At 38.4% G+C, this 24,372-nt stretch overlaps 1 protein-coding gene and 1 long non-coding RNA gene across 9 annotated transcripts in view; one reads left to right on the top strand and one right to left on the bottom strand.

Moving 5' to 3' along the window:
* Positions 1-5,682: 5,682 nt before the first annotated feature.
* Positions 5,683-17,165, bottom strand: TCEAL4 (transcription elongation factor A like 4). 8 transcript variants are annotated; one of them, XM_055267024.2, is made up of 5 exons: positions 16,864-17,165; positions 16,179-16,298; positions 7,653-7,788; positions 7,112-7,194; positions 5,683-6,763 (listed from the first exon to the last, which is right to left on the bottom strand). In XM_055267024.2, the coding sequence occupies exons 1-5, from the start codon at positions 16,924-16,926 to the stop codon at positions 6,089-6,091; spliced, it is 1,077 nt and encodes a 358-aa protein (XP_055122999.1). In that variant the 5' UTR covers positions 16,927-17,165; the 3' UTR covers positions 5,683-6,088. The 8 variants fall into 8 exon arrangements, with proteins under 8 accessions (XP_055122999.1, XP_055123002.1, XP_055123003.1 ...); XM_055267027.2 differs by lacking the exons at positions 7,653-7,788; positions 16,179-16,298; positions 16,864-17,165 and adding an exon at positions 7,789-7,905 and having other exon boundaries at positions 6,961-7,194; XM_055267028.2 differs by lacking the exons at positions 7,653-7,788; positions 16,179-16,298; positions 16,864-17,165 and adding an exon at positions 7,789-7,905 and having other exon boundaries at positions 7,122-7,194.
* The window catches only part of LOC134735951 (uncharacterized), a 51,243-nt gene continuing 34,754 nt past the window's right edge, over positions 7,884-24,372 (top strand). Inside the window, exons 1-2 of the long non-coding RNA XR_010119555.1 lie at positions 7,884-7,992; positions 22,606-22,821. This is a non-coding gene — a long non-coding RNA (uncharacterized lncRNA). The remainder of the gene's footprint in view (positions 7,993-22,605; positions 22,822-24,372) is intronic.

Below are 24,372 nucleotides of genomic sequence, written 5' to 3'. Positions count from 1 at the left end.
AAGGGAACAATTCTCCAACACATAATAATAATAAAGGGAACAATTCTCCAACACATAATAATTATAATTAGTTATGTACCTAACAATAGAGTGTCAACATATGTGAGGCAAACACTAATAGAAATGAAAGGAGAAATAGATAAAAATCCATTATTAGAGTTGCAGACTTCAATAACCCCTCCTGCCAGTCAGTAATTGATAGATTAAGCAGGCAGAAAATCAATATGGATATAGTTGATCCAAAAGGCATACTAATCAACTTTAGCTAAATGACATTTCATCTAATTTACAGAACACCCCAACAGCAGAACACCATTTTTTTCAAGCTCACATAGAAAATTCACCAAGAGAGAACATATTCTGGTCCATAAAAGATACCGTGACAAACTAAAAATAAGAGAAATCATAAGTATGCTCTCAATAAAATTAAACTAAAAATCAGTAAAAAGATAGATGGAAAACAAATATCTGGAAATTAAACATACTTCTAAATAACACAGCTCAAAAAGAGCTCTCAAAAGAAATGAACCAACCCAAATGCCCATCAATGATAGACTGTATTAAGAAAATGTGACACATATACACCATGGAATACTATGCACCCATAAAAAAGGATGAGTTCATGTCCTTTGCAGGGACATGGATGATGCCTGAAACCATCATTCTCAGCAAACTAACACAAGAACAGAAAACCAAATACTGTATGTTCTCACTCATAAGTGGGAGTTGATCAATGAGAACACGTGGACACAGGGAGGGGAGAATCACACACCAGGGCCTGTCAGGAGGTAGGGGGGTAAGGGAGGGATAGCATTACGAGAAATACCTAATATAAGTAACGGGTTGATGGGTGCGGCAAACCACCATGGAACGTGTATACCTATGTAACAAACCTGCACGTTCTGCATATGTACCCCAGAACTTAAAGTAGTAAAAAAAAAAAAAAAAAAAAAAAAGACACAGCAAGAAGCTCACAGTCTGCAACTTGGAAGAGGACCCTCACAAGAACCCAACCATGCTGGTACCTGATCTTGGACTTCCAGACTTCCAGAACTGTGAGGAAAAAAACATTGCTGTTGTTTATAAGCCACCCAGACTATGGTATTTTATTATAGCAACCTGAACAGACTGGTATGGTTAATGTATGGATTTTTGCCAATTTTTACCTTACCCTCCAACATTAAAGAGACTTGTTACTTTGCTACTTTATTTTCTTCCCCTTACCCATTCTTCAAAGATGGTCCTTTCTGGACAGATTTGTTCTTTTGGGCTAATGAAAAATCGATGGTTATGGGTGGAAAACAGGACCAGATCAGTAATAGAGAAAGGGGGTGACTTAGCAAAATAATTTGCCAGTCTGTTTATTAATACTGAGGAGGAAAACATAGAATGAGTTAAAACCATGAGAGCAGATTAGAGAACGAATTTTTTAAGAATTTAGAATTAGAGAAGTGAAAAAGCACCCACAATGTGCAAGAAAGGTGTAAAGGAGAGAAATGGAGAATTTGCTGTAGTATATAAATGTTCTTTTTGTAGAATCATAAAAAAAAATCCACAGGGAAGCTATGATTCAGTATAGGTTCATCTGTACCTAGTTGTTATTAATAAACATTTAATTACTTTGAAAAAATATTTTGAACTAAATGAAAATATAACATATCAAATTTGTGGAAAAATATGATATGGCAAATGATAGAAATCACAAGTATGCTCTCAATAAAATTAAACTAGAAATCAGTAACAGAAAGGTAGATGGAAAACTCAAATATCTGGAAATTAAACATACTTCTTTTTTTTTTTTTTTGAGACAGAGTCTGGCTCTGTCGCCCAGGCTGGAGTGCAGTGGCACAATCTCAGCTCACTGCAAGCTCCATCTCCCGGGTTCATGCCATTCTCCTGCCTCAGCCTCCCGAGTAGCTGGGACTACAGGCGCGCCCGCCACCACACCTGGCTAATTTTTTATATTTTTAGTAGAGACGAGGTTTCACCGTGTTAGCCAGGATGGTCTCGATCTCCTGACCTCGTGATCTGCCGGCCTCGGCCTCCCAAAGTGCTGGGATTACAGGCGTGAGCCACTGCGCCTGGCCTGGAAGTTAAACATACTTCTAAATAACACAATTCAAAGAAGAATCCTCAAGAGAAATGTAAATGAAAATACAACATACCAAATTTGTGGGATTCCCCAAAGCAGTGCTTAGGGGAAAATTTCTAGCTTAAACGCATATATGAGAAAGGAAAAATCTACAATCAATAATCTAAGCTTTCAAATTAGGAAACTAGAGAAAGAGGAGTAATTTAAGCCTAGAGCAAACAAAAGATATAATAAAAATTAGAGAAGAAATAAATGAACCTGAAAAGAGGAAAACAACAGAGGAAATCAATGAAACCACAAGCTGGTTCTTTTAAAAGCGTAAATAAAATTGACGTATTACTTGCCAAGCTAACCAAGAACAAAGAAAGAAGACAGGCCGGGCGCGGTGGCTCACGCTTGTAATCCCAGCACTTTGGGAGGCCGAGGCGGGCGGATCACGAGGTCAGGAGATCGAGACCACAGTGAAACCCCGTCTCTACTAAAAATACAAAAAATTAGCCGGGCGTGGTGGCGGGCGCCTGTAGTCCCAGCTACTCGGAGAGGCTGAGGCAGGAGAATGGCGTGAACCCGGGAGGCGGAGCTTGCAGTGAGCCGAGATTGCGCCACTGCACTCCAGCCTGGGCGACAGAGCAAGACTCCGTCTCAAAAAAAAAAAAAAAAAAAAAAAAAAAGAAAGAAGACAAATTAACAATATCAGAAATGAGGCCAAGCGTTGTGGCTCATACCTCTAATCTCAGCACTTTGGAAGGCTGAGGCTGGAGGATCGCTTTGGCTCAGGTGTTTGAGACCAGCCTGGGCAACATAGCTCTACAAAAAATTTAAAAAAAGAAATTAAGGTGGAGTTATCATTATTGATTCCATGGACATTAAGAAGTTAATATGAACAACTCTATGCCTACAAATTTGTTAATATAGATGAAATGTACCAATTCTACAAAATAAAATTTTTTAAGGGAAATGAAACATATACAGATTGGAAAGCAAGAAATAAACTGTCCTTATCTGCAGTTGACATGGCTGCCAAAGAACTGACAAATGCCTGGTGCAAAGTCCCAGCATACAAGATTAAGATACAAAAGTCAGTTGCTTTCCTATATACTAGCAATGAACAATTAGAACTTGAAATGTAAAAGTACCATTTACAATAGCAGTCCCCAAATGCAGAATGTGACAAAAGAATTTTAATGTATCACAAATGTATGAAACAACCTCACTGAAAGGGATGGGGGAATAAGGTACTGACATAGGTAAATTTGGAAATGAGTGGAGTCTGTAAGACTAGAGGCAAAAGGAACTGTACATAGCACTCTACTCCAGTTGATAAAGTTGTTTTCCACAGGGGCACAAGTTTACAATTTTGAAGCCACTATATATTTATATAATTAATAAACAATTAGTAAAATGGATGGCAGATGGTAGGAGACAGGTTTCTCACAGTTGGAGTAGAAGGTTACAAATAAGCAAGGGGAGGCTAGAATGATCCATGCAGTAATAGACTGTAGTTGGAGACACTAGTATAAATTCATGTTTAGCCTTATATAAATACAGATGGTTATATACAGAAATATTTGTATTTCCATAAATACTTTATATATGTATGGGTATTATATACACATATCTTTTTGCTATGTCAACTGAGAAGGCCTAGAAGCAATTATATTTCAGCAGCAATGAGTATGTCTAGCACTCCGATCGTTTTTCTAACACCATTCTCCAACATAAGATACCAGGGCTACTTGGAGAAATGGCTGATTCTAGGACTTGGGCAATATGAAAGATAAAGCTATAGCATCTTGTAGTGCCAGAATGTGAGTAAATACTAAAAAAAAAAAAAACCCTCTACAACATAACAATGGAAGCGTGTCAAATGAATACAGGAGCCAACTGAAAGCTCCCAATGACCAAAGCTGGAACACTTTGAGCAAAAACATGTGAAGTAGTATTGTGTTAATCCAAAGTATAAAATAGTCATGAGTCTACATTGACACAAATAAACTGAATATATAAATAAGTGGGGAATAAGAGTCAAATATCCTCTTCAGAAGGATTCCAAATATTTTTTGTCAATACTCTGCCTTCAAGGAGGTAATAATGCCCTACTCCTTAAGTGTGGGCTGCCAATAGTGACTTTATTCCAAAGAATACAATATGGAAAGGGAAAAATAAAACTTAACCTTGGAGAAACCTGACAAACACTACTTCAGTCAGGTTACCACGGATAAGAACAGTGGTAAATATATTGATGGTATGTCCCCTTTATATGAGAATGGTATTTTACCTCTGGTCTTCTTCCCAAACACATAACGCCTGTGTAATCACAAGACAAGCAAACCCAAGTTTTGGGACATTATACAAAATACCTGACCAATACTTCTCAAAAGTGTCAAGGTCATCAAAAACAGGCAAGGTCTGAAAAACTCTCACAGCTAAGTGGAGCCTATGGAGACATGACGACTAAATGTAACCTGAATGGGATCCTGGAACAGAAAAAGGACATTAGGGGAAATCCAAATCAAGTACATACTTTAGTTAATAATAATGTATCAATATTGGTTAACAGTGACAAATGCACCATACTAATATGTTAATAATACGGGACAGTGCATATGGGATACTCTGTACTATCTTTGTAATAATTCTGTAGATCTAAAACCATACTAAAAGTTTATTAAAAAAATACTGCAAGGAAATAAAAAGCTACTCAAGAGCCAGGGGGAAAAAATCACATAGGTAGATAGGTCTGTTGAAATAGTAAAGCAGGGCTTAGCAGAAATTTCCTGGGAGACAATTCCTAAGAAAAAAGTGTTAGCAGACTAGAGATTAACAAATGAGAACAGCACAGCATCTTGTCACTCAGCTTTTTCTCCTGGCTCAATCTCCACTATCTAAATCTGGTGGAAACGGCTATATGCAAAAATATACACAAATCAACAAAAAACATGGAAAGCAGTGTTTTGTAAAAACTTTATAAAATATCAAGGCCCAAGTGACAATTGGGTACTAACAACCTGAGTTAGGATAATTCTATTGCAGGTAGAGAGGGAATTCTCCACTTTTCTGTTGGGACAGTGTTGCTTAGTCCATCATGGTCTCCAGCCCACCAGCAGCAGCTGGGGCCTTAGGAGGGTGCAGGATCCATGAGAAGGGGCACACTACCTTTCAAGTATGGCATTACCCAGGAAGAGTGGCACCCATCTCTCAGCTGTCTGGACTTATTTCTGGGCACAGGTGAGACCCTCCTTCAGCCCTCCCCAAGCACCTGACTGGGTACTGGTTCTGCTAGTGCAAGGGGAGAGAGTAGGAGCCAGCCTAACACAGCTCACACACTCAATACTTCATTTGATCTTCTCCACATGTCTAGGCTAATTTTATCCCAGTTTCACAGATGTCAAGGCTGTCCCTTACAACAATGGAGCTGTAATAACCATCGAGTTGACTCCTCCAGCTTCCAGTCCCAGAGGTAATGCAACTTTTACCTATCATTTTATGTCCTGACAAGAAGAATTTTAAGTATATCCACTGTCTTTATAAGTTCACTGGGCAGTTCATTTGAATGCTTATTCAAATGAATGAAATTCAAATATTCACTGTTTTCCAATATTTTATCTTTTATTATTTTTATGACTAAAGAAATCTGTTTTTAGGAGAAAAATCGACAGATGAACAAAAAAGAACAGAAAAAATCACCCACAGATAACCACTGTTAATCTTTTAGTGGACACAGCTTTCAGAATTGTTTTCTATACTATATTACTAGGTAAGTATCTTTGTAGCTTTACAAAAATGTACTGATGCCATATATTTGGTTCTGCAAGTTGTGTTTTTTAATTTTACAATGCACCATCAACATTTTTTCCATGTAACAGATGAACATTTGCTAATGAGAACACTGTGTTGCAGACAGGTCAAAAGGCTGCTAGTAACAGGAGGGATGCCTAAAGTAAAGTATTACCATAAGGTTAAAGCACATGGCCTGGTAAATGCCTGCCAGGGACACTACACATAAGGAATGTCTTCAATGTCCCTTCGTGGGGCCCTGCAGCCACCCCTGAATTCCCTTGGACCTCTAGGGTAGAAGGGGTCCTGTAAGTTTCTTTGCATCCACAAAAATGCCCCCAATTTCTGTTTGCTTTTTCTCTTCTCATCCTGCACCTTAGCCATATTGTCAAATTCTCTTATCATGTCCTCATTGCTGAAATTCATATCGTGTATGGCCTCTTTATACTCCTTGAGGTAATGAGCCAGCCCCTTATTAGTTTTTCTTTTGGCTTTCCTGGGTACATCATCCTCAGCTGGGCGCTTTCCTGCAGCCCTTGTTTCACTCCCTGGCTCTCCTTCATTCTCTGGCTTTCCCTCTATCTCTGGTTTTCCCTCTCTCTCTAATCCTCCCTCCATCTCTGACTCTCCCTCCCTCTCTGACTTTCCTTCTTTTGCCTTTCCCTCACTCTCTGGCTTTCCTTTATCCTTTAACATTTCCTCATCTCCTGTTTTGCCCTTGTTTTCTGTCTTTCCCTCGTTTTCTAACTTCTTGTCTTCCAGAGTACAAGCTACTTCTGGCTTTCTCTCGTCCTGTGGTTGTTCTTCATTTTCCATCTTGCCTTGGTTTGAAGCCATTCCTTCATTTTCATTGTAGAGTTTTTCCATGTCGAGATTTCCCCTCCTTTTCCTGTCCTGGGGGATGGGGGTGGAGGAAAGAGGAAACAAAGAGGAGACATGGGAGACTGAGTGCATAGGGTGGAAGGCAGGTCTGGATAGTACTTGCATCTCACCCCTGATGAGGGCTCCCCTAAGCTGGCCGGTCCTCCAAGAGGGCCTTCTGCCCACCACGTAGCCCGCCACTCCTCCCACACACGTGAGCCAGCCATTACCTGGCAGGCCCCGCCACTTTCCGTGCACTGGTTCAGCCTGGTAAGGTGTGTGTTCATGTGGGTGGGGGAATGGGCAGGGGCCCCAATTCGGCCCTAGCCGGGCCCTCTACACTCTCAACCCTTGTGGGCCCCTGTCCATGCAGCCCCGTACTTTCACGGACCTACGGGGATTCTGGACAGGTTGCTCCTCCTTTTCAGGCTTCGCAGAGCGCTGGGAACAACAGACGCGCAGACCTGCAGACAGACAGGAGACAGGGGCAGGGTCTGCGCGCTCAGCGGGCTCACACGGACGCGGTTCCCTTTCCTGAGTCCAGGCCCTTCTCATCCAACGTTTTCCTCCCCTACCTCCCCCGCACCCCAGCCGCCATTTCTTTCCAGGCCTCGGGCACCAAACCAGGATGCTTTCCGAACTAATTTTGGGTCTCTGTGCCCTTCTTCCTCAGAGGCAACTCTCCTCCCCAGCCTCGCGGTCAACGTTTTTCTCTACGCACGGGAACGGCAGAGGGGGTTTACTTCCACTGTCTCACTACTGGGGCGTACCCAGCCCACCATCTCCGGCTCCAACATGGACGGAGGGCAGAGAAGAGGATGTGCCTGGAAAGCGAGCATGGATACTTGGGGGTGCTCGCCTTCCTCACCCTCTGCCCACTGCCTACGTGCTCCCCCTCAGCCACCCCTAGCCGTTTTCCCACCGCCATCTCTGTCCACACTCGGGCCAGCTTCCCTCGACTCGACCCGACCCCACCCCCAGCCTTTCCCCCTACCGTACTCGTTCCCCTTCCGCCATTCCAGTGTTCCGCTGGCAGCGTGGAAGGCCCGCACACTGACCTGGAAGAAGCTGGACCAAGAATTAGGAGCCCAGGAACCGGAGCAGACGAGACCCAGCCGCGGGGACAGAGGGCAGGCACTCGGACCGGTGCCCACATCTGCGCCCGGGCAGATCACGTGAATGCCGCAGAACAGGAGTTCCACCGCCCCACGCCCCGCCTCCTAGCCAGCCGCTTCCAGCCACCCACCACCTCTCTCCAGCAGGTACCCTCTCACCTCCCTGGGCCCTTTTGTCCTTTTCTTCTTGTTAAGAAATTAATCAAAGAAGGAATTTTAATGAAAATCACAAAGTTTTTTTTTTTTTTTAATGAGTTGGGCGGTCCAGAGGAGGAGTCTTGATAATGTTGCTCTTAAATTCCACTGAAATAACGTAGACCCACCCGATAAAATCGTATGAATGTGAACTTAAGTACTGTATAAAGAATAGAATATTGCACTTTAGAAAAAACTTAAGAAAAATTTTCCAAAATAAATGAAATTGTCCCTTTTTCCTGACATGTACAAACATAAATTTTCAAATGAATAAAAAATAAAGTTGTATTTGAAGCAAAATAAAAGAACGATTAATTTATCTTAAGTGAGAAACTGAATATACAGAGACAATGACCAGACCACATAGGAAAATTGAACTGTGACCCACAACCTTTGCTGCAAGCAGCTCAAAAAGCCAAAGTATAGCATCTGCAGAAATGTTCAGGACTTTAATCAATTTGCTAGCCTTTCTGGCCTTTTTAATTTTTTTAACCTGATGACAAACAAGAAAAACCCAAATATGAACCCATACTCAATCACATAGGATGCTTGCCTCTAGCTGGCCTGCCTCTAGCTTCCTCACGTCAACAACATCCAATCAGAGCATACTTGAAGTCTTTGTGTTTTTGTTTTCCACTGTAAAGCTTTCCCACTCCCCTGCCTGCCTTTGAATCTCTGCCAGACTCAAATGATGGTGGCTTGACTTCCTTGCTATAAAAAAGCTGTGAATAAGTAGCTCTTGTTTGTTCTCTTATGGGTAGTCTCCGTTTATCTCCACATAAGCTTTTGGTGTGGAAGGCCTTTAAATATAGTCACGTGCCACTTAATAACGGGGATATATTCTGAGAATTGCATCAGGCAACTTCGTGGTGGTGCGAACATCGTAGAGTGTAGTTATACAAATCTATATGGTATAGCCTACTACACTCCTAGGCTACATACTATAGCCTATCGTATTCTATGCTGTCCCTTGTCGTTGACCAATCGATATGCAGTGTGACTATATAACAGAGACAAATGCTGATAGATTAGATTACATGAAAATTTTTAACAGATTTGTTGAAGGATTGGGGACACATGCACTCTCCCCTGCTCTTATTGAATATATTGGTGAAATTTTTCTGAAGATCAACTTAGTAAATTATTTAAAAATAAAAATATCGGCCAGGCACGGTGGCTCACACCTGTAATCCCAGCGCTTTGGGAGGCTGAGGCGGGTGGATCACCTGAGGTCAGGAGTTCAAGACCAGCCTGACCAGGATGGTGAAACTCCATCTCTACTAAAAATACCAAAACTAGCTGGGCGTGGTGGCAGGCGCCTGTAATCCCAGCTACTCGGTAGGCTGAGGCAGGAGAATTGCTTGAACCCAAGAGGCAGAGGTTGCAGTGAGCTGAGATCACACCATTGCACTCCAGCCTGGGTGACAGAGTGAGACTTCGTCTCAAAAAAAAAAAATTAATATTTGATCTTTTGTGCCAGTAATTTCACTTCTAATAGTTACCCACAACGATAATTTTCTTTCTTCAACTTTTATTTTAAGCTCAGGGGCACATGTGCAGGATGTGAAGGTTTGTTACGTAGATAAACATGTGCCATGGTGGTTTGCTGTATAGATCATCCCATCACTCAGGTATTAAGCCTGGCAGCCACTAGCTATTCTTCCTTATGATCTCCCTCCCTGACCCCAGCAGGCCCCTGTGTGTGTTGTTCCCTGACATGTGTCCATGTGTTCTCATCATTCAGCTCCCAGTGAGAACACACAGTGTTCAGTTTTCTGTTCCTGCATTAGTTTGCTGAGAATAATGGCTTCTACCTCCATCCATGTGCCTGCAAAAGACATGATCTCGTTCCTTTTTATGGCTGCATAGTATTCCATGGTGTATATGTACCATATTTTATTTATGTAGTCTATCATTGATGGGCATTTCAGTTGATTCCATATCTTTGCTATTGTGAATAGTGCTGCAATGAACATACGGGTGCATGTATCCTTATAACAGAATGATTTATATTCCTTTGGGTATATATCCAGTAATGAGATTGCTCAGTCAGATGGTATTTCTGGTTCTAGGTCTTTGAGGAATCACCACAGTCTTCCACAGTGGTTGCTGATTTATACTTCCACCAACAGTGTAAAAGTGTTTCTTTTTCTCTGCAGCCTCGCCAGCATCTGTTGTTTTTTGACTTTTTAATAATAGCCATTCTGACTGGCTTAAGTTGGTATCTCATTGTGGTTATGATTTGCATTTCTTGATCAGTGATGTTGGGCTTTTTTTCATATGTTTTTTGGCCTCATGTATGTCTTCTTTTGAGAAGTGTCTGTTCATGTCCTTTGCCTGCTTTTTAATGGGTTGTTTTTTCTTGTAAATTTGTTTAAGCTTCTTGGAGACTCTGGATATTAGACCTTTGTCAGATGGATAAATTGCAAAAATTTTATCCCATTCTGTAGGTTGTCTGTTCACTCTGATGAGTTTTGTTTGCTGTGCAGAAGCTCGTTAGTTTAATTAGATCTCATTTGTCAATTTTTGCTTTTGTTGCAATTGCCTGTGCCTATGTCCTGAATGGTATTGCCTAGATTTTCTAATAGGGTTTTTGTAGTTTTGGGTTTTACATTTAAGTCTTTAATCCATCTTGAGTTAATATTTGTATATGGTATAAGGAAGGGGTCCAGTTTCAATTCTCTGCATATGGCTAGCCATTTCTCCCAGCACTATTTATTAAATAGGGAATCCTTTCCCCATTGCTAGTTTTTGTCAGATTTATTGAAGATCAGATAGTTGTAGGTGTGTGGTCTTATTTATGAGTTCTCTATTATGTTCCGTTAGTCTATGTGACTGTTCTTGTACCAGTACCATGCTGTTTTGTTTACTGTAGCCTTGTAGTATAGTTAGAAGTCAGGTAGTGTGATGCCTCCAATTTTGTTCTATTTGCTTAGGATTGTCTTGGCTATTTGGGCTCTTTTTTGGTTCCATATGAGTTTTAAAATAGTTTTTTTCAATTCTGTGAAGAATGTCAATGGTAGTTTAATGGAAATAGCATTGAATCTATACATTTCTTTGGGCAGTATGGCCATTTTCATGATACTGATTCTTCCTATCCATGAGAATGGAATGTTTTCCATTTGTTTGGGTCCTCACTGAAATCCTCTCTGATTTCTTTTAGTAGTGGTTTGTTGTTCTCCTTGAAGAGGTCCTTCACTTCCCTTGTTAGCTATATTCCTAGGAATTTTATTCTTTTTGTAGCAATTGTGAATGGAAGTTCATTTATTATTCGGCTCTCAGCTTGCCTGTTGTTGGTATATAGGAATGCTAGCGATATTTGCACATTGATTTTATATCCTGAGACTTTGTTGAAGTTGCTTATCAGCTTAAGAAGCTTTTGGGCTTAGACAATGGCGTTTTCTAGATATAGGAGAATTTCATCTGCAAACAAAAATAATTTGACTACCTCTCTTCCTATTTGAATACCCTTTATTTCTTTCTTTTGCCTGATTGTCCTGGCCAGAACTTCCAATACTATGTTGAATAGGAGTGGTGAGAGAGAGCATCCTTGTCTTGTGCTGATTTTCAAAGGGAATGCCTCCATTCAGTCTGATATTGACTGTGGGTTTGTCATATATGGATGTTATTATTTTGAGGTATGTTCCTTCAATATGTAGTTTATTGAGAGTTTTTAACATAAAGGGATATTGAATTTTATCAAAGGGCTTTTCTACATCTATTGCGATAGTCATGTGGTTTTTGTCTTTAGTGCTGTTTATATGATTAATCACATTTATTGATTTACATATGTTTAACCAACCTTGCATCTCGGGGATGAAGCCAACTTGATCGTGATGGATAAGCTTTTTGATGTGCTGCTGGATTTGGTTTGCCAGTATTTTATAGAGGATTTTTGCATCAATGTTCTTCAAGGATATTTGCCTGAAGTTTTCTTTTTTTGTTGTATCTCTGCCAGGTTTTGGTATTAGGATGATGCTGGCCTCTTAATATGAATTAGGGAGGAGTCTTTCCTTTTCAATTTTTTTGGAATAGTTTCAATAGAAACTATTCCAGCTGTTCTTTGTACCTCTGGTAAAATTCAGCTGTGAATATGTCTGGTCCTGGGCTTTTTTGTTGTTGTTGTTGTTAGTAAGCTATTTATTATTGCCTCAATTTCAGAACTTGTTATTGGCCTATTCAGGGATTCAATTTCTTCCTGGTTCAGTCTTGGGAGGCTGTATATGTCCAGGAATTTATCCATTTCTTTTAGGTTTTCCAGTTTATGTGCATAAAGCTGTTTGTAGTATTATCTGATGGTTTTTATATTTCTGTGAGGTCAGTGGTGATATCCCCCTGTCATTTCTGATTGTGTTTATTTGATTTTTTCTCTTCATTAGTGTGGCTAGCAGTCTATCTATTTTATTTTTTCCAAAAACCAGCTCCTGGATTCATTGATTTTTTGAAGGGTTTTTCATATCTCTATCTTCTTCAGTTCAGCTATCATTTTGACTATTTCTTCTCTTCTGCTAGCTTTAGGGTTTGTTTGCTCTTGGTTCTCTAGCTCTTTTAGTTGTGATGTTAGGTTGTTAACTTGATATCTTTCTAGCTTTTTGATGTACCCACAGAGATAATTAATACAGTGCTAAAATAGTCTTATATTTAAAATTTGCACTTTGGGAAGCCAAGGTAGGTGGATTGCTTGAGCCCAGGAGTTTGAGACCAGCCTGGGCAACATGGCAAAACCCTGTTTCTGCAAAAATTACAAAATTTAGCCCAGTGTGGTGGCGCACACCGGTAGTCCCAGCTACTTGGGAGGCTGAGGTGGGAGAATTGATTGATTGCTCTCGGGAGGTAGAGGCTGCAGTGAGCTGTGACTGTGCCATTGCACTCCAGCCTCGGTGAAAGAGCCAGACCCTGTCTCAAAAAATTTATGTTAAAAAGATTCCCATAGCAATTATTCATTGAAAACTTATTCTTTGTTTGTATTATAACTACAGTAGTGATTCCATTGGCTTAGTTTATAATTAAAAAAAATAGAACAGCACAAATGTCCATCATTACAGATTTAGTTACATAGTATTAGTATACCTGCTTAATCTGGTTATCTTTGGGTGTTTGGTTTATAAAAATAATTAATCCTTACATATTGGGCACTTAATACACAGTAAAAATAATTCTTTATTAACTGTTCATCATCCCAATTGATAGTGACACTACTATGTGTGGTGGGACACAAAGGACAGCCACAAGTATGTGATATTGCCCTCTAGAGATGCCACTTATGTTAGCAGCACTGTGCTAGCTACCTTGTCTTATCTGGCGTGCTATTTCATTTATCCCTGGTGGGGCAATTCACACTTCAAGGAAGCAGAATGACTTATAAGGCTACAATTGTAACCAATATAGTACTGAAATAAGCACAGTAAGAGAAATAAAACAAGAAAGCCCACTAACACACCCAAGTATACAAGTTTTTAGTGTGTGATAGGGAAACATTTCTGATCAGTAGTAAAAAATAGGCTATTATAGAAACTATATTTGTATAATTAGTTAAATATTTGAGGGAAAATGAAGAGCTTTATTTTCTGACATTCAGATATCTTCAGGGTAGGCAAGAGACATGAAATAAAAGGCATCCAGGTTGAAAGGAAAGAAGTAAAAGTATCTATTTGCAGGTGATGTGATCTTGTATATAGAACATCCCAAATAATTCACTAAAGAACTGTAAGAACTAACAAATGAGTTCAGCGATGTGGCTGAATATATGATTGATATACAAAAATTAATTGTATTTTATGTGCTAGCAATGAACTATTCAAAGAGGAAAGTAAGAAAACAATTCCACTTAAAATAGCATAAAGATAATAAAACACTTAGAAATAAATTCAATAAAAGGTCCAAGACTTGTACACCAAAAACTAAAAAAACATTGTGGAAAGAAATAAAAGAATACCTAAATAAATGGAAAAACATTCTATATTCATAGATTGGAAGACTTAGTATTTCCAAAATTGATCCATAGAATCAATGTAATCTCTATCAAAATCTTATCTGGCTTCTTTGCAGAAATTGGTAAGCTGATCCCAAAATCCACATGAAAATGCAGGAAACCCAGAATATACAAAACAATATTTAAAAAGAAGGAAAACATTGGAGGTCTCACACTTCCAGATTTCTATCAAGGCAGTGTGGTACTGGCATAAGGACATATAGATCAATGGAATATAATTGAGAGTCCAGAAATAAACCCTCATACCTACAGTTGTGCCAAGAAAATTCAACTATGAAAGAATAGTCTTTTTAAAATGGTGCTGAGACAAATGGATATCTACCTGCAAAAAAAATGAATTTGGGCCTCTTTCTCACACCATCTACAAAACAATTCAAAATAGATTAAAGTCCTAATTGTAAGAGCTAAAACTATCAAATTCTTAGAAGAAAACTTAGGTGTAATTCTTTATGACCTTGGATTAGGCAATGGTTTTTTAGATATGACAACAAAAGCTCAAGAAACAAAAGAAATATAGATAAATGAGACTTCATCAAAATGCACAATTTTTATGATTCAAAGGACATCATCAGGAAAGTGAGAAGACAACTAACAGAATAGGAAAAATTTTTGCGAGTAATGTATCTGATAAGGGACTTGTATCTATAATACATAGAGAATACTTACAACTAAATAATTTTAAAAACCCAATTTTAAAATGAGCAAAGGATCTGAATAGGTATTTCTCCAAAGAAAATATACAAATGGCCAATAAATACATGAAAATGTGCCCAACATCATTAGCTATCAGGAAAATGCAAATCAAAGCCATAATGAGATACCACTTTATACCCACTAGGATGGATATAATAAACAAGAAATATAATGACAGGTGTTTGCAAAAATGTAGAGAAATTGGAAACATCACATACTATAGGTGGGAACATCAAATGGCACACTACTGTGGAAAACAGTTGGGCAGTTCCTCAAAATGTTAAACATGGCATTACCTTATGACTCAACAATTCCACTCCTAAGTATATCCCCAAGGCAAATGAAGCAATATGCCTACACAAAACTTGAATGTGTATGTTCCTGGCAGCATTATTCATTATAGTTAGAAAGTAGAAATATCTTAAATACCTATCACTCAATATATAAAATATGGTATGTCTATACAATGGAATATTATTTGGCAAAAAAATGGAACAAAGTGCTGATACATGCTAAAACATGAATGAACCTTGAAAACCTTGTGCCAAGTGAAATAATCCAGTCACAAATTATTACATATTGTATTAGTCCATTAATATGCAACATTTAGAATTGGTATATCCATAGAGACAGAAGGCAAATTAGTGGTAGCATAGGGCTAGGGGTGGGAAATTGAAGGGAAAATGGTAGTGACTGCTAATGAGCATGAAATTTCTTTTTGAGGTGATGAAAATGTTCTAAGGTTGATTGTGATGATGGTTGCACAACTCTGTGAGTGTACTAAAAAACCATTGGATTATTACCCTAAATAGGCAAATTATATGGCATGAGAATTATATCTCAATAAAGCTGTGATAAAAATCTGTCATAATATTGATTATTTCAAAGTATTATATACGCAGATTTTCACTATAATGGATTGAATTAAAGTCACATAATTTTTCTCTATTATGCATGTTTTAATATTTATATGTTAGTACATTTCCTTGATTATTTTACTTGGATTTATTCTAAGAACTTGAATTAATGGATCAAAAGTTATGAGAATTTTAAGATTTATTGATATATGTAGCTAAATGTTTACTATGTTGTTAATTATAAAAATTACAGAAAATCAAACATATATATAATGTAGAGGGTGGGGTTGTATGCTATATTTTATTAAATTTTTCTATGCTTATTTCATATAAAATTTGTGTATTTAATGAAATTGTATATACTGTTCTGCTACTTGATTCTTTCACTTAAAGCTATATCTTCAGAACATTCCCATGTCAGTCTACATAGGACTACCTTATACCTTTTAATGGTTGCATAATATTCTACTCTTTAGAGTTACCAAAGTTTATTTAATCAATTCCCCATTGATTAGCATTAGAAATGTTCCGTACTTTTACTATTAACAACATTGATCTATTGAATATCTATATGCATATTGCATCCATTTATTTACCTGGGGAAGAGATTTCATTTCCAAAGTTGTTATGTCCCATTCCACATATGATATGTGACCTTTCCATTCTTCCCATTGACAGATGTGGACTTTGACTCTTCCTTTTGAATTTGGGAGGCCCTGCGACTATTTTGATCAGTATAATACAGTGTAAATCACTTTGTGTGACTTTTGAGGTTAGGTCAAAACACCTCACAAGGTTATCTGCCTGGCATTTTTGGAATATTCACTCTTGGAGAAGCAGCTGCCATGTAACAATTCTTCCTACCCTGAAACCACCATGCTGAAAAGGCCATATATATGCTCTTTGATTGACAGCTCCAGCTGTGTTGTAATCCAAAAGCCAGCAATAACTGCCATCCCTGTTAGTGAGCCCTCATGGATTTCCATCCCAGTCCAACTTTAAGATGATTGCTGTCCTAGCTGACATATTTTATTGATTGATTGATTGATTGAGACAGAGTCTCGCTCTGTCACCTAGGCTGGAGTGCAGTGGTGCAATATCAGCTCACTGCAACCTCCGCCTCCTGGGTTCAAACAATTCTCCTGCCTCAGCCTCCTGAGTAGCTGGGATTATAGGTGCGTGCCACCACACCAGGCTAATTTTTGTATTTTTAGTAGAGACGGGGTTTCACCATGTTGGCCAGGCTGGTCTCAAACTCCTGACCTCAGGTGATCTACTCACCCTGGCCTCCCAAAACGCTGGGATTACAGGCGTGAGCCACGGCGCCTGGCGTCCAGCTGACATCTTGACCTCAATATCATGAGAGTCCCAGAATAAGAACCTAGCAGCTGAACACTTCTTGAATATCAATGGTTAAATTTTGGAGTAATTTGTTATGCAGCAATACTAACCTTAATAACCTGTATAAAAGATGAAATAATACTAGGAGTAAAATAAATCATAAATAGATACCCCACAAAGCCTAAAATATTTACTATCTGGCCCTTTATGGAAAAAGTTTGTCAGCCCATGTCTTAGACCAAAGGAAACAATTTAACCTCAACCACCACAACAATCGTCATCATTGAGATGTGATATTGAGTGACTACGAATATAGATGCATATCAGGGTACGGGTATCATTCTATTCATTTGTGGGGGTAACTCAAAATGCATGTAATTTTTTGATTTTTTATTTTTGAGACAGAGTCTCACTCTGTCACCCAGGCTGGAGTGCGGTGGCACCATCTCGGCTCACTGCAACCTCTGCCTCCTGGGTTCAAGCAATTCTTGTGCCTCAGCCTCCTGAATAGCTGGGATCACAGGCGTGTGCCACCACACCCGGCTAATTTTTGTATTTTAGTACAGATGGGGTTTCCTGTGTTGGACAGGCTGGTCTTGAACACTTGACTTCAAGTGATCCACCTGCCTCGACCTCCCAAAGTGCTGGGATTACAGGTATGAGCCACCGCACCCGGCCAAAATACATATAATTTTAAAGTTACAAAAGTATTATCCTGTGTAATTTTGGAACAACCAATACTTGAGCACTGGAAACTCATAATCTAAAAGTTGATAACCTGGCATAGTGGAAAGAATCTAGAATTCAGACTTGGTATTTACTTTAGAAAAGTAACCTCTTCTAGGCCCAGGGGTTAGCCCATCTGTGAAATGGGCGTATAATAGTTGAAAGACAAATAATGTGGAGAGTTGGTAAGGATACAGAGTAACTAGAACTCACATATACATTCTGGCTGGAACTATGAATTGAAAAAGCACTTTGGAAAACTGTCAGTATTTACTAAGGTTAAACATTCATGTATGCTCTGACTCAGCAGTTGCACTCCTGGTATATATGCATCAGAAATGAGTTTTTATGTCCACCAAAAGATGTGAACAAGATTGATCATTAAGTACAAAACATAAAGCAATGCAAATGTTCATCAACAGAAGAATAGTGTTATAGTCCTATAATGCATTACAACACAGAAATGAAAATGAACAAATTACAGCTTCAAACAACATGGGATAAAAACACAAATATAGCACTGATACTTCCATTGTAATCCCTCTATCACCCTCCTGTCTACAAAACCACATACCTGTGGAGTTGAAAATGGGTTCAGTTTTGAGGCCACAAGAAGAAATTCAAAGACAGTGAAAAGCAGAAGCAGCCCCTGGAATTCAGCATGATTGCTGATATCCCCAGTTGTTGGAGTTTGTTAAGAGAAAAATGTGCTTACACATTTTAATTTGAATTAATTACCCAAGTGAATATTGAGGGAGATCAAGCAAATCAACATAGCATTCAGATTTTATTTTAACGTATTTCTTGGCAAGCAGGTTAATGCAGACAGGCACAGTTTCTATGAGTCTCTGACAGGCTCAAACACTCAGTCTAATGCCATGTCTGATAGAGCAGATGCTGGAGTGAAATTCAGGAGATTGTCCTGGGTTCTGGTGTCAGACCTAACCCAAAACTTACCTGGCCATGGGTAAGGTCCTTAAGTTCTGTGAGAAGATTCCATCTGGGAAAGGACTCTCAGTTACTAGAAGGGACAGAATTCATTATTAACAATTATTTTAACAAGTGCAATGACTATGCATATTATTTATTCTTAAAACAAGATTCCTTATAGTGCATGACAAAATATCTGATCAAGCATCAGGTCCACCCAAAGCCATATGGTCCCTGCCTAGTTTCGACCTCCAAAGGCTGATGTTGTTCACACTTACCTCTGTGTGGGAAGATCTTGGAAGCAGAGGTAGTTAAATTATGGATGGGTTTTGGTATTACTTAGTAATAGTAGAAGCCATGAGGGGCAGGGCTGGCCTATCACATCTCTCAGATGGACCACGGGTCAGCATGCAAGGACTGGACTGATGACCCACTAAAGAGAAGTCTGGGTGCTCTCATGTTCCCCTAATGTCCTTCTCAGGGACTGGGCAAAACCTGCCTGTGACCCTAGATTTGTTTTTAAAGTCCCTCAAAATAAGGGGAAAGAGTGGCTACTTTTTCAAACTTTCTCCTCCTCACACCATCCTTATTCTCCTCTTATCCAGTAGTAACAGGCCAGGATCAAAGAGGAGATGGGCAGTAAGGGGCCAGGAATAAGGACCAAACCCATTGTATTGGTGACTGCACTGGGAGCTGGGATTTCATCCTTCCAAGTTGGCGTGGTGGGTTTTATTTTCAGGCATATGTGCTTGGAAGTTAAAAAAATAAGATAACATTCATTTAGCTTGTGTGTGTGTGTGTGCGTGTGTGTCACATTATTTTTCTTAATCAGTTGCCATGTGCTATGGTTTGAATGTTTGTGTCTACTCTAAAATTCATGTTGAAACTTAATATCCAATGTAATGGTATTAAGAGGTGGGGGCCCTAGCAGGTGATTAGGCTGTGAGGGCTCTGCCCTCATGAACAGGATAAACGACTTTATAAAAGGGCTGGAGGGAACTGCCTAGGCCCCTTTTGTCCCTACACTTTCCTTCAAATGAGGATGCAGCAACAAGATGCTTTCTTGGAAGCAGAACCTGATCCTTCAACCGGGTATCAAACTTGCTGGTGCCTCCTGAATTGTGAGAAATAACTTTCTGTTCCTTATAAATTACCCAGTCTTAGGTATTTAGCAGCACAGATGGAGTAACATGATGTATGAGGCAGGAATTATGTCCACGACTACTAGCCCTGAATTTATGTCCTTAAATCTCCATGATTGGAAGCAAAAGATTAGACAATAAAGCTACCAAACCTAAGCAAAGAGCCACACCAGTTTCCTCTTCAACATCCAAGGCTGAACATCCCAGGAAGGCTCTTATTGGTTCAGCAGGGTCACCTCCCCACACTCTGGGCCAATAGCTCAGGGGCTGCAGGTCCTACATTGGCTGACCCAGCAGAGAGTGGGATATGAGCTGTACTCACTGAATGCTCACATCATCCGAGTCATGCATAATTGCAGCTCATTAGGATTTATGATTTTTAAAAAGACTTTTGACTGGGAAAGAACAGAATTGAATAAACCTCAATGAAATAGAATACAAATTTCAGAGTCCAGAGAGCTTGGTAAGGGGATTGGATTGTTTCTTGAAATTTTTGATATATATTTCTGTGCTTTTTGTTTGTTTTCATTATGTATTAACATGAATTCAAAAAAAGCTTGTGATATTTTCATTCCAGTAACACTGTTTCCCCAGGAGTCCTGCTTATAGTACGTTATTTACAGCAGTTAAAGCTGTTTCCCTTAGTCTTTTTTTTTTTTTAACACAGAATTAGAGCACTCTTGCCCAGTCTCCTTGTTCGTCATGCACCCACCAGGTTAATAATCAATCTCATTGCCCCATCTAACCTTTCAGCATCAAGCCCTGTTTTTTTTTCTCTACTTACCAGATTCATCTGTCTCAATCACTCCTGCACTCTCAGTCAAATTATAATGCATTTTTAATGTTCTTTCACTAATGTTTCTATTTACTTTCTGAATTTACAAGAGGAAAATGGCAAAAACGCCGTAACTGTCCTCATGGATTTGATATATTAAAAATGTCTTTTTCCATAATACAATGTGTATGAGACCAATATGCTAGAATAATTTTGGTAAAACATTTGTATGGCATACTGATGGACATTGGCATTTTGAAGCAGCATGATATAAATTAAGTGACTTAATGAAATGTTTTTTTACAAATATGTCCACAGCTCTTTCTCTGAAAGAGAAAGCCTTTTTTTCAAGCCACACATGGCTCTGAAAAGAGCCTTGGTTTCCCAAAATGTTGTCCCAAATGTGTAAGTCAATCATGTGGTACCTCTTTGGGCAGTTTGCTTGCAGATGATTTTGTTGTAGTTTTTCCAGGTCTCCTCTGCAGTAAAATCCTTTTTCAAGTCCTTTTATAAGATTTTTTTAAATACACCAGATCATGATAAATAATAGTCTTGATGAGAGGGCTCAATTTTTCTGAATCCTGACTCTAATGATGGTAATGCTAGTATTTTACCATGAAACAAACATTGTATAACTCATTATATTAGCAAAGGAAGTTAAATCATGTACTAAGATTAACTGAAGATTACCCTTTTTTCCTTTAACATCATAAAGTGAATCATACTTGTATTTTACTGGAACATCTTTGTATTTTTGGATGAATCCTGCTTTGTCCCTTTTTGTTCATCATTAACTATGATGCCAGATGTAATTGCTAATATTTTATGTAGGATTTTATATTCTTGTTTATAAATGTCACTGGTCAGAACTCTTTTTAGCCTATTTTCTTTACATCAAAATGATATTTTTTCCCTTCATAATCTGACACCGTTCCATTAAGAGAAAAAAACACCTGTTCCTTAGTGGTTTGACATGAAATACTTTTGGAAGCCTGGCCTTTTGGGATGGTAGCTCACTGGTGACCTCGATTTCTTCCATTCTTCTTAGTCCTTAAATCTCTTTTGTGGGGAGGAGAGTGGGTTTAGTTTCTGTCATTTATATTTTCCACAAATTTATACATTCATTCAATATTTTCAGTTGTATTATCATAGATATCTGAAAGAGATATCCTTTCCATTGAATAGTATTTCCTACATTATTTCCCTTTTCTCCCTAAGGAGTTTAGTTAGATGTTTAGTTTAGTAACTTTTTTCAGCCAAGAACCCTGATATTTATCCACAAATTATACAGTTTAAAGTATGTTTCTAGGACCTAAATATTGTCAAGAAAACTATTTTTAAATTGTTTATTGCTCATGAATATTTTACATTTTAATAAATATTCCTGTTTTTTTGTGTGTTGTTTGGAGACCATAGTTTTGTCATCTTTCCTTGAGTCACTGGGGTTTTTGATAAGAATTGGAGGCAGTGGTTTGTTAGCCAGGTCTCTTGTTTTCCACGAGCTCCCCTCCCATGTGGGAGGATTCCTGCTCAAGCCACAGTGGCTTAGCCCAAGGTGACATTAGATTCTGGGCTAGTGGACAAACGGCCTGAACGTGGCCAGCATCATTCCTCTGGCATCACGGACCGGGTTATGGAGATCAGAATCACTCAACAAGTTGAAGCTGAAATTGCTACAATTTAGCTGCTGTAGATGGTGTCTTCAAAGTGCTCTTGGTGGAGCCTACTGGAAGCTTTCAGTCAGCCTGACCGTTTCATGCCTTCTCATTGGACTGTGCCACATAGAACTATCCAATCACATTTGCCATTGTGTGGTTTATTGGCAGGGTTTCCTCGAATTACATTTCATCTAATTAGAAATTGTGTGTGTACCCAGTCCTTCATTTGAATACAGGGCCTATACATGGGCACCGCCCTGTCACCAACCACTGTCTTTTTCATTTCAAGGTACTGAAAACAATGTCTGTCATGGCTGAGCATTCTTCTGATTCTGACTTTAACAAAAAGGGCTTTAAGAAAGTCATTTCCAAAACACAGAAGGGGAAGATGTGAAAAGAGATGCTATGGAGACAGTTGAGTAACTGTCTATATTTACATCTATGTTTACAGGGTTCTGAAGCAATTTCATCCTGATATCAGCACTACATTAAATTCCTTGGGCATCATAAATCATTTTCTTATCGACATCTTTGAGCACATCACCACCAAGGCTGGCTGCCTGGTTGCTACACTGACTGCTCCACTATCACCTCCAGAGAGATCCAGACCACCCGAGCCTGATGCTGTCTGGGAATATACACAAGCACACTGTATTCAAAACCAAAGGTAAGAACCATATTCCAGTAACATTGAATCTACTTTAGTTCTTGAAGTGTGATGTCCTGCTAATTTTAAAACTTTTTTTTACAACAAACTAGATATTATCAATTTTAGTTTAACGTATCTATGGTCCAATTTGTTTAAAAAATAAAATAGTGGGTTATACTTAATAATGTTGCATTATACCACTTTACCAACGAATCAGTTCTTTTAGTTATTTTTGTAGGTCAGCCATTCACGGGACCTGTAAGATGTTATCTATATTTTTCATTCTCATTCCCTCACAAATATATGCTGAAATTTTCCAGAGATACCTTAAATATTATATCCAACAGATTAATTGCAGGAACATATGTAAGAATTCAACAGACTTCTGTTAGAATAAATATTAAAGAGATTTTCAAATAAAAAGTCCATCTCCTTATGACTTGTTTTAGAAAACATATTTTTCATATAAATTTACAATGTAGGTTTACAGAGTGTAATGGATATTTTATTGTAAGTTTAAAATGAATTAATATAAATATATTAACAATTTCTGTTTTACTATTTAATATAATAAATATTAACAGATATGACTACATGAAATTTTAAAGCTTCATTATTTTTAAACTGAAAATAGCCTCTTTCTCAGAGGTTTTGCCACAAGAGAGGAAGGCCATTCTTTTCCACACCCTCACCATACAAAATTCATTTGCATATTTATAGACTGGAATTATTTCCATTTCTTTAAGTAACTAAAAGCGTACAGAGCTATAAAATTGCTCCCATAGAATCAGAATCAAACAACCCAGAAGGGTGTACTATAAATAACACACAATTTTCCTTTGAAGAACATTTTTCCTATAGTTTTTCTATTTTTGATAAACATTAATTTCAAAGTATGGTTATTCTTGACCACAAAATGAGGCTGAACTCATTAGATTTGGCTTGTTTATTTACACAGGTACAGCAGAAATCCTAATTTACTATATAGTCCTTCTTTAGTATTCATTGCTAAGAGTTTTCATAATGATCACATTGGACTTTTTTACCGTATTTATATATATATATATATAAAAAACATAAAATTTACCGCATAAATCATTTTTGATGTACAGTTTAGTGACATGAAATATATTCACATTGTTGTGCAACCATTGTCACCATCTGTCTCCAGACTTTTTCATCTTCCCAAACTGAAGCTGTACCCATTAAACGACAACCTCCCATTCCCCCCAAAACCCAGTCCCTGGTAACCACCATTCTACTTTCTGTCTCTATGAATTTGACTACTCTAGGTACCCCATATAAATGGAATCATACAATATTTGTTTTTTGTGTCTGACTTATATCACTTAGCATAATGTCTTCAAGGTTCATCCATGTTATAGCATGTATCAGAATTTTATTCCTTTCTAAGGCTGAATAATATTCCATTGTATGTCTGTATCACATTTTATTTATTTATTCATCCCTTGGTGGACACTTGGGTTGTTTCCATCTTTTGGCTATTGTGAATAATGCTGTTATTGACCACTGGCATACAATATCTATTCAAGCTCCTGCTTTCAGTTC

This window comes from Symphalangus syndactylus, chromosome X (genome assembly GCF_028878055.3).
Source record: "Symphalangus syndactylus isolate Jambi chromosome X, NHGRI_mSymSyn1-v2.1_pri, whole genome shotgun sequence".
Taxonomy (NCBI): domain Eukaryota; kingdom Metazoa; phylum Chordata; class Mammalia; order Primates; family Hylobatidae; genus Symphalangus; species Symphalangus syndactylus.
Note: the sequence above shows the minus strand (reverse complement) of the source record. Positions and strands in the feature narration are given on the sequence as shown.

What these genes read in the sequence shown, in the direction of transcription:
- TCEAL4 (XM_055267024.2), bottom strand. Translation starts at nt 16,926, where the DNA reads ATGTCAGCTGGACGCCAGGCGCCGTGGCTCACGCCTGTAATCCCAGCG. An exon ending in AAATGAAATCTCTTCCCCAG is followed by an intron (nt 7,789 to 16,178) that starts GTAAATAAATGG and finishes AGCTTCTTCCAG; the next exon opens with GTCAGTGTGCGGGCCTTCCA. An exon ending in GAGTGTGGACAGAGATGGCG is followed by an intron (nt 7,195 to 7,652) that starts GTGGGAAAACGG and finishes GTCTGTCTGCAG; the next exon opens with GTCTGCGCGTCTGTTGTTCC.